At 34.3% G+C, this 10,327-nt stretch overlaps 1 protein-coding gene across 2 annotated transcripts in view; it reads right to left on the bottom strand.

Moving 5' to 3' along the window:
* Positions 1–897: 897 nt before the first annotated feature.
* Positions 898–10,327, bottom strand: part of Spopl (speckle type BTB/POZ protein like) — a 52,635-nt gene continuing 43,205 nt past the window's right edge. Inside the window, exons 9-11 of one of the 2 annotated variants that reach the window (XM_042683436.1) lie at positions 9,911–10,053; positions 9,770–9,823; positions 898–5,258 (exon numbers count right to left, since the gene is read on the bottom strand). In XM_042683436.1, coding sequence (XP_042539370.1) covers positions 5,114–5,258; positions 9,770–9,823; positions 9,911–10,053 — 342 coding nt within the window. In that variant the 3' untranslated portion in view covers positions 898–5,113. The remainder of the gene's footprint in view (positions 5,259–9,769; positions 9,824–9,910; positions 10,054–10,327) is intronic. The other variant, XM_042683437.1, reaches the window with a different exon arrangement.

Here is a 10,327-nt window from a genome sequence, read left to right as displayed (position 1 = left end):
ACACAATTATTTTCTTTGCTCACATCTTTAATGTAAGAAAAATGGTTAATATTTGATAATTAAAGACTTGGTTGGCAGTTATGTCACAGACTGGCAGAAGGTTATACCTGTTAGAAAAGCATAAAGACGGAGGGTGAAGAGAATGAGGGAAAAATGGAACAGAAGCACACTACAGGACACAGGAATGGCAAGCTTATTTTGTAGAAGATTTCTACTATGTCTTCTAATAAAAGTTATCAAAGTAAATACCACTCTTGGGCTTATTTTAGAAACAAATGATTCCAATGTGGAGGAAACACATGCTCCAACATTCTAAACCAAAGTACTGAGAAGGCTGCTACTGTGGACTCAGAGGAATAGGTTATATAGAGATTCATTAGGGATGTTTAGAGAAAGACTTTCTTTTCCTACTTTACTTGCACAGACAATATATTAAAATTTATAGGCTTATTGTTTCTTTTTCTTGAGGAATAATTCAGGGTTTATAAGTGTACTAGGTATATAATTTTTCTAAGAGCACTTTGCTACAATTTTAAGCACTAATTACTGTTATTAACTTGATTAAAAAATATCCTGCCTCAAATATAATTCTGATACTATTAAATGGTTACATTGTTTGGAATAACTGAAATTAAGAAAGGACAGGAGTGACAGAAAAAAGAACCCTTAAGTGTTAATGTACTTGGTATCAGGATGGTAGGAACATGCTAAAAACTAAATGTACACTATCTCACAGTTTAAAACAATTTTTAGTAGATTCCAAAAAATACTAGCTTCCCTGAAGAGGAAAGAAAATCACTATGCATAATTTAAGCTTTCATATGAAAAGAAAGCAGCAACACACTAAGAAAGACATTTTTAGGGAAGATTCAAATAAACACAAAATAAGCCAAGTAATTGTGAGTAAGTAGTAACAACTTTATTTTTACCTCAACAGTGCTGAAATGCAAAAGATATTTTCAGCAACCAGATACAAGGAGCATATATCTCATCATTAACACCAACTGATTAAAAACAACGTTGAAAAGTTTGGTAAGCTTTTATACATTGAAATCTTGAAAGTCAACTGTCTTGAACAAAAATTTTAAATTTAAATAATTTTAGCAGAACCTGATTTCCAAAAATGTGAATCAATTAAGTTATATCTTCATTATTAAAAGCTGAACAAACACAAATTAACTGGATTACAATATACAACAACAAACTAGTAACAGAAAAATATTTAAATATAAGAATTCCTTTTCAAACAAGCTCACATACTACAAACAGAAGACACTGTGTGATTTCATTCCTAGTGAAGAGGAAGTCTTGCATATGGTAGGCACTCAATATTTTTCCAACTGAACCTAAAATTTGCATCATCCTATGAATGTTTCAATAAAGTAGAGTTCATTATCTGTATTAAAAGTTTGCAAAATACTCTCATGTGTGCTGACAGTGCTCTTTACACTCTAGTAACATTAAACAATTCCACTTATCCACCCACCTCCTTTTTTAGGAATATACTATATCTTTTACCCATCAGAAGTCATGTATGTTCAAGTCAGACTAGTATACCTGCTTAAGAATATGTGGCTATTTGTTGTCTCTCAAAGATGGTTAAGTTGGATTTTCACAAAATTTTTAGGCAAGGTCCTATTATATTTTAGTAATAATAGCAGCTACAATCCATATTTATGTGTGTGTGCATGTGCGTATATATGCATGCATGCATGTGTGTGTGTGTGTGTGTGTGTGTGTGTGTGTGTGTGTGTGTGTGCTCTGACAGTGCTGGGGATTAAACCCAAATTTTCACAAGTACTAATAAGTACTTTTGCCAATGAGGTACAACCACAGCACTTATCCACAATTTTAGACTGCTGCTATGATTTTAAATTTATGCATAAAATTTTACATAGGTAAACATAGGTAAAATAATAACTAAACATTTGACAATTTAGGCTATCATTTAGCTCTAACTTAAAAATGAACCAATAATGATCTTAATAACACCTTTTAAGAGACCTATGTTAATATTTTAAAACTTAATTACAATGGACATCCTTAAAAGGCACAGCTTTCAAATTCTGTCATGCAGTAAAGTGGTCAAATTTGGGTATAATTTACAGTTAATCAACTACCTACCCAAATAAAACCCATTTAAAGGAAACACGTTAACTAACCTGAACTGTCAACACTGAACTAAGTCCTATTTTCAGAAATCACTCTTCTGAACAATATACAAGCTCAGGTGAATATATAGACACACACCAACGCATGTGCACATGAATGTGTTCGCACACGTGCACACACACACAGACACAGACAGACACATACAGACACACACACACACCCCTCACACAAATAACCACTCAATTTATGCAAGGTTTTCAATCACCACTTGAAGACAACGACTTAAGAGTATTCAAGGAGGTAACATTGGCAAGCCATATCACGGCACCTTCATATTTGTGCTCCAAATACAAATATACATTAAAACTAACAAAATGAAAAAGGCACAGATACAGTGCTTATAGATCTTAGGTGTGAAGTACAATTTTTAATGGTTATTTTTCTAATATATAATAGCTAAAACCACTCACTACTTTTTAAGGAAAGTCTTGTCTAGATGACAAAAGGGAAATGACAGCTGCTGTTAGTTTAAAAGCCAAAACTGCTCTAGAGAGAAACTGCGCCTATTTTGAACAGAATGTCTATAGTATGGAATGGGGAAATGGGTGGGACAAGGTTTAGAGCACTCAAATAGGAATACAAGTTTTTAAAAATCGTTGCTTCAAGAACTCATAATACCAAAAATATACATAATAAATAAAAAAATAAATCAACTTCCATATGATTCATTAGTATAATGGTAGGCATTATATTATCTGAACAGTGGACATTTTTACAAACATACATACACAGCACAGTGTTTGACATTTTTGGTACAAAATATGCTACCAGAACTTAAAAACAAAACATAAACCTTATAGTAAGATCATTAAGATATGCAATAGAGTAAGGGCAAGCTGAAATGCTCACTATATGGGATCACTTCTAGAGTCATTGTAGTTAGAAATGTAGACTGAAGCAGTGAATTATTTCACAATATGCATTTGATATAAATGGGTACACTATTTTTTAAATATACCTTAATAAATTTCTATGGCTGGGCAAAATGTTTGTTTTTTCCTAAGGCCATAAGAATAAAAGTGTGTATTTGTATATGTTTATTTTTAAATTGCACATTATAAATTTAACAGACTCAATCTTTCAGTAGTGTTAAGGAAATTAATTTCTACTTGCCATGATCTTCTTGTATAGGATTAAAGATGATCACCAGGTAAGAATCTTGCTTCTATCCCAAGGGATTCTTCCAATTTTAAGTTGCCATAACAAAGACTCAATTAATATAGGATATTTAAAAATATAATTTTTTCAGACTCCATTTTGTTGTGGACAACAAATATTTATTTGAAAATGTTCAATGTAAAGATGAATCACTCCTGATGTCTTAGGAATGCTTCAGTTAACATTTAATAAAGTGATAGCAAATTAAATCCACTTTACAACCTCAAGCTTCCTATTTCTCCTTTTATCCTGAATTCACAAACAAAATACACAAATTATCCCACATATAGGTATATGCATTTGTGTTTCTCAGTGACACGCTTTTTTTCTTGCAGTCAAATATAAATCTTGCCTAAGCAGCGCATTGATAGTGCTGAAGTAAGTTGGATACAGTAACCTGGACACTGATCACTCCTGCTTCTCTAACAGTGTACAGGAAGAGATCTCACAACTCTGAATAGTTGTGTCTTTAAAGCTAAGATTCATTAGAATAAAGAACTGGCCCATATAAAGCAGTTTATAAATAGTTTATCCTGTTCACATTATACAGAATTTCAATCATCCATAATGTTAGTATAGTAACTAAAACACAAAGGAGAAAGTGTGGGGAAAAAAGTCTTAGTGTAGCCTGACATAGTCTATGGGTCTCTCCTTTACTATACATCTTTCACAGGCATTCAGTGTTGAAAGGAAGTGGACTGTCCATGATTCAATTACTGTCTGGGTGCCTTGTCCAAAGTGAAATAAAGCAGAAATAAATTCAATAATGAATATGTGAAATCAAACTAATTCATCCATCATCAAGGATCTTCCTTATCTATTATCACAAACATCTCAGTTGCCTCCTATTTTAAAAAATTCTTCCAAAAGTTAAAACACAATTATACTTATTAATTTCCTCAAAAGCAAAAAAATATATGTACCATTCAGAATACAAAAGTTACACATTAAAAGTGCATATATATCTTTCTTAATTGGCCCACATGAATTTACATTTGGTCATCCTTACTTTTAACATGTACAGAATTCTTCATATAAACATAGGTCATTATAAATTAAAAAAAAATTACTTCAGCATAAAATATGCCCTTTTACTGAAATCTTAACCTCAATCAGTTCTCAGTTATTGTAAACTCAGATAAACCCACACTTTCTTGGACAGTGAACATAAGGACAAACATCACAGATTTTACTAAAAATTTGGGCTAACTCATTGCATATTTGCCCCTGAAATGAAAATAAATTAAATTGAAGCAATGTATTGCCATAACCTACCCTGAAGGTAAGCAGGTTCTTCTATATTTATAGAGCTCTGACTGGAGACATTCCTGATAATCTCCAATACAAGTGCTTTGAAGGAGAACCTAGTTTTATACTTTGAGATAGCATAGGACAAACCCTATAAAATTAATTTTCCTTTTCTCAAAATAATGGAAGATTCTTTTGAAACTTAGTATCTTCAGTTATCAATATTACTGCATTATGGAGCTAGTGCAATCCTGCATAGCCTTGGTCAAAATGCAAGGCACAATAAAAAAATTATTCTATGAACAAGAGAAGTCATTGAAGATAATTTAAGGCCTTGAAGTGAATTAATCAGTCTAATTTAAAGCTGAAGTATAAACCATAAATTATCCACTTGAAATGCAAGCAATATGACTTTCCAGCTTCTTCTGTTCTGTGGACAAGAAAACAGAAACAACTCCTGCTTGTGGTCTATATCAGAATCCTTCTGCACCTGGAAGAGTAAAGTCAATCCCGATTTCTATTGTCCATGGAAGTGTCAGGACTGCTTTAGCCGTTTGCGTGGAATGCCGAACTGCGGACACTGTGCAGATGCCAGTGCTCGAAAAGCTTCTGCCACTAAGTGAGGGTGAGACTGAATCATGGCCTTCCACCCAGATGTTTCCATTATGTCAGCTGCTTGGCTAAAAAATGAAATATAATGATGGTTATTAATGAATCTTTCCCAAAATGAACAATGTTAACTTATTCTATTTTTTTTCATATGTGAATTTTGAAATGTCCAAACACTGCCTAACTTTCTCCATATGTTCAAATCATTTAAATTATCTTAAAAGTCTTACTGTTGTTTTGTTTCAAATCAAAGAATGAAGTTTTTAAAAGTTTGATCCCTGAAATATGCATTGTTCTAGTTTCTTATCTTACTCCCCTTAATTGAGGTTGTTGCAATGCTTTCTTAGTAACATATTATATTATATTATATATTATGCTCTCTTCTAGAGGTCCCCTTCCAGATATTTAAGTCTTTGGAACAAGAAACCTGGTTAATGCTTGCTCCCTACTTTCTCTGTTGCTTTCCACTGCTACTTCAATGATCTGGCTTTTTATACTCCACTACTGAATTGCTTATTGTACCTACATAGGTAACATGCCATCAGTGAGAAAGAAATCTGAGTAAAGTGACTCTTTCCTTTTTTCACTTTTGCCAGCCAAAATATACAAATAATCAAATACTTTAGATTCCCCTTTCAAAAGGATTCTTATGAACTTTGATTTCTTTGTAACTTCATTGTGATCAATCAAGTCTAATCTCTTGGCCTACACTAGTAACTTTCCAGCTGGCTTGCCTGTATTAAAACTTATTCCTCAACTACCACCACCACTCCAGCTTCCTCAAAATCTACTTTCCAACTTGCAAGCAGAAAAGTGTGCTAAAACTGAAACTTGATTATGCCCTACACTTTAGTGAAGGCTCATTACTCTTTCAATACTGTCTAAGAAAAGTACTAATGTTACCAGGTTGTTGTGGGATCTGATTTGCCTTCTCCATCTCCTTCTCATTATCCAACCTACACACATGGACAATACTAGACTAGTGTGCACTTGAGCCTCACTCTTTCTTACTAGAACTGTGCAAAATCTTTTATTTATTTTCTCTTCTGGGATACACTTTCCTTCTACTTCTCTTCACCATACAAGTGCCTACCAATACTCCACATCTTTATTTTTATAATTTGTAGAAAAAGCTTTTAGTTTTGGTTGCCTTTGCTCTGGTACATGGACTTGAACTTAGAGCCTGGGTGCTGTCCCTCAACTTTGTGTGATGTTCTACATTTGATCCACAGCTTTACTTTTGGCTTTGTTTTTTTGGGGGGAGGGGGGGTTGCCATCAGGCTTGATCTCAGGGTCTGGGCACTGTCCCTAAGCTTTTTCATTCAAAGCTAGTGCTCTACCATTATGAGCTAGAACTCCACTTCTGGTTTTCTGGTGTTTAAATGGAGGTAAGTGTCTAATGGACTTGCCTATCCCGGCTGACTCTGAACTGTGATCCATAGGTCTCAGCCTCCTCAGCAGAAAGGATTACAGGAGTGAGCCAACAACATTCAGCTTACTTCTGACTTTTTGAATGATTAATTAGACGTAAGAGTTTCACAGACGTTCCTGTCCAGTCTGGCTTTGAACCACTATCCTTGTATATTAGCCTCCAGAGTAGCTAGGATTACAAGTATGAACAATGAGGACTTTGCAAAAAAGGCTTTCTTTGACCCCTTTGCTATTTACCATCATGACTTATTGGAAATTAATTGTTAAATAATCTGCTACTATGTCATAGTCCTTGAAAAGAGGAAAACATCACAGTTGTTCTCATCACTATATATTATCTGTGCCAAGTATAGTACCTTGGAAACTTACAAAATAATAAAAAACAAAACTCTGTCAAATAATCAGTTACCTCTTTATACTTCCCTACTTTGATTCATGCTATCTTTTCTGTCTGTACTGTGTGATCCATCTTTCTTACATCTGCTACTGCTACTCTGTTTTAAGACTCAGTTCAGCATCTGCCAGAAGTCATTCCTAAAGTTCCAGGCTTAGTCACATATATCTACCTCTTGTAATAAATTGCATAGTTATGTATTTATTTCTATTAAAGTGTTCAGGAAGGAAGATTCTTCTTCAACTATTTTTATTATGTAGCACCTCAGAATGTTGCTTAAAATATAATAAATGCAGGCTGGGAAGGTGGCTCAGTGCTAGAGTGCTTGCCTTGCATGCATGAGGCCCTGGGTTCGATTCCTCACCACCACATAAACAGAAAAAGCTGGAAGTGGCGCTGTGGCTCAAGTAGTATAACGCTAGCCTTGAGCTGAGGAGCTGAGGAACAGCACCCAGGCCCAGAGTTCAGGCCTCTTGACTGCCCCCCCCGCCCCACAAAAAAAGATATAATAAATGCTATGTAAATATTTTTGAATAGTAGTTATCAATAAAATTTTATTTGCCAAACATTGAATACCAACCAGTATAACATGTTTAGAAGTAGGTATTTACATTTAGAATCACATTGATAAGCTGATACCTTCATTTATTAATTCAATAAGTATCTATTGAGAGCTTATACTTCTCCAGGGCATTTTAAAAGGCTGATAGTTTTGACAGGGCATTTTAAAAGGCTGATAGTTCTTTCCTTTCTTTTCCTTTCATCATTGTCCTTTTCTTTCCTTTTCTCTTTCCTTTTTTTTTTTTTTTCTATACTAAGGCTGACCTAGGCCTCACTGCTACAACTCTAGTAGTTGAGCTATATCTCTTTTGCTTTTGAGGCAGTCTCATTAACTTTGACCAGATTGGTCTTCCACTTGCAATCCTCCATCTCTTCCCTGAATAGCTGGGATTTCATGACTGTCACCATGTCTGGCTTAATTCTTGAGGCAGGTCTTACTACGTAGGCTAGGTTAGCCTCCAATTCCCTATCCTCCTGCCTCTGCCTACAGGGTGCTAGGATTATAGTTATGTACCACTACACCTGGCACCAACATATTTTCTTAACAGTCTAAAACTCAATCTTGAAATTGGCTAAATAAAACAAGTATCATTGTCATTTCTTGGGACTGGTAAAATGGCTTAAGTGTAAAACTGTCTGCTTAGCAAGTACAATGTCCTGAGTTCAAATCTCAGTACAGCCAAAAAGATTGTCATTTGGTACTAATGCAGCATATTTTAAATTAAAACTAATTTTGTATAACACAACATGATGATATCATATTATCACACTGGGTAGTACAGAAGACAACCAATGATTTGAAAGTTGCCAGTGCTCTTTACTTTCATAAACTAGAATTCACAAGCAAATAGAAATTCAGTTAACCAACTTTATATGTACTAAACAGATGAAAAGAATAGTAAATAATTAATTTGGTTAACAAACCAATTCATTTTACTGTCTTTAACATGGCCCTACTTTTTTTTCACACATTCCTACATCAACTTTTTTTGATTTTGTAGAGTTTGTTAGATACCTCAGATTGGCTTGGCACTTGCTATGATATTTAATAATTTGAATAATTTATGAGTTTATAGGTAAAATTTATAAAAAATGGTGAATACTTTCAATTTGTCATTTCTCTTCCCTATTTGATTTCAAAAAAATTTCAAGGAATAGAAAAGTCACTCTAAAAATAAGAAAAGGGAAAACAGAAATAGTTCATCCAATGACCTAAGACTAGAATGATAGTAATAATCCAACTTATAGGTTTACTGTGGAAAAGGAAAAATCAAAGTGCTACCATTTTGGGATTGTTAGACAATTTAATATATAGCATATAAGGCAAGGCTTTGGCTAACCCAAAGAGCAGTGGCTTAGCATTCAAAAATAAAGACTTTTAGGGCCTAGTGTATTGGTACATGTCTGTATTGGTTCAGGTCTGTAATCTCAGAAGTTGGAAGGAGGAAGTGGAAGTATCGTGAATTCAAGGCTAGCTTGAACTACATAGAAAGACCTTTTTTTTTTTTGGTCAGTAGTGGCGCTTGAACTCTGGGCCTGGTCTGTCCCTCAGCTCTTCGGTTCAAGGCAAGCACTCTATCACTTGAGCCACAGAGCCACCTCCTGTTTTCTGGTGATTAATTGGAGATAAGAGCCTCAGGGACTTTCCTGCCAGGGCTGGCTTTGAACTGCAATCCTCACATCTCAACCTCCTGGATAGCTAGGATTTCAGGCACACTCAGCCACAGCAAGACTCTTGTACTACATAGCAAAACGAATAACAAAAAATTTAAAAGTTTAAACTAGCTATGGTAATGCATGCCTATACTCCTGATTTTTTGGGGGTCTAGGGGAGTAAACTACAAGTTTGAGGCTAGGTTTGGAAAATAAAATCTTAAGCAACATCTGAGGATATATTTAGCATAGCAGAAGAGTGTATGCCTATTATGTACAATGCCCTTGAATTTAACCCTCAGTACTGAAGAAAAAAAAATGTGAAGACTTTCAAAGCAAATTTGGGCAAAATACTCCTCATTGGATTAAATGAATACTGATCTACAAGGGAGCAGAGCCTCAGGAATCCACTAAGTTGTCAATTTTTTTTAAAAAGTAACTGGCAATTTGTTTCATATCACTAACACCTGGATTTATACTTATGGTAGAAAAGGCTATGAAAACAATTTTCATTTATGCAGATAGAAACTGATGACATCTTACTTGCTGTTCCAGTTTTTCCCATCTTTACACCCAAGTTGTCGAAGTACACTGCACCTGCATTAAAGATTTAAACACACTTAAACAAAATATGATGAAAAAAAGGTTGAAGGTGTCATGTCAAATGAAATAAAAGCAGCTTACCTATTAATAAAGTCTATGGCTTGTGCTTTCAACTGTTCTGCACTGTGCAAATCTGCAAGGACAAGGGTATCAGCAACATTGTCTACTGAGAGGTTGCTACACAAAGCTTCTTCACACATGACCTTCAGCCGTTCCAGTGCATACTATCCAAGAAAAATACAACCATTAAGCACTTACTACAATGACTAAGTTTTCAAATACATGACATTTGCAACTTACAAAATAAACTAGAATACTCTCTGAATTAAGGTTATTTTAATCACTGAATCATGGTTTTAACTTAATGTAAAGAAAATATGATTGAATACATTTAGGAGAAAGAGTAATTTGTCTTGGAAAAATTCAATGTACATTAGTGGAAAATACAGTATATTACTCTACATTATTCTTTACACTAAAATCTTATTTATATTCTGA

Source organism: Dipodomys spectabilis, unplaced genomic scaffold (genome assembly GCF_019054845.1).
Source record: "Dipodomys spectabilis isolate Male_0828 unplaced genomic scaffold, ASM1905484v1 ptg000081l, whole genome shotgun sequence".
Classification (NCBI taxonomy): Eukaryota; Metazoa; Chordata; class Mammalia; order Rodentia; family Heteromyidae; genus Dipodomys; species Dipodomys spectabilis.
Note: the sequence above shows the minus strand (reverse complement) of the source record. Positions and strands in the feature narration are given on the sequence as shown.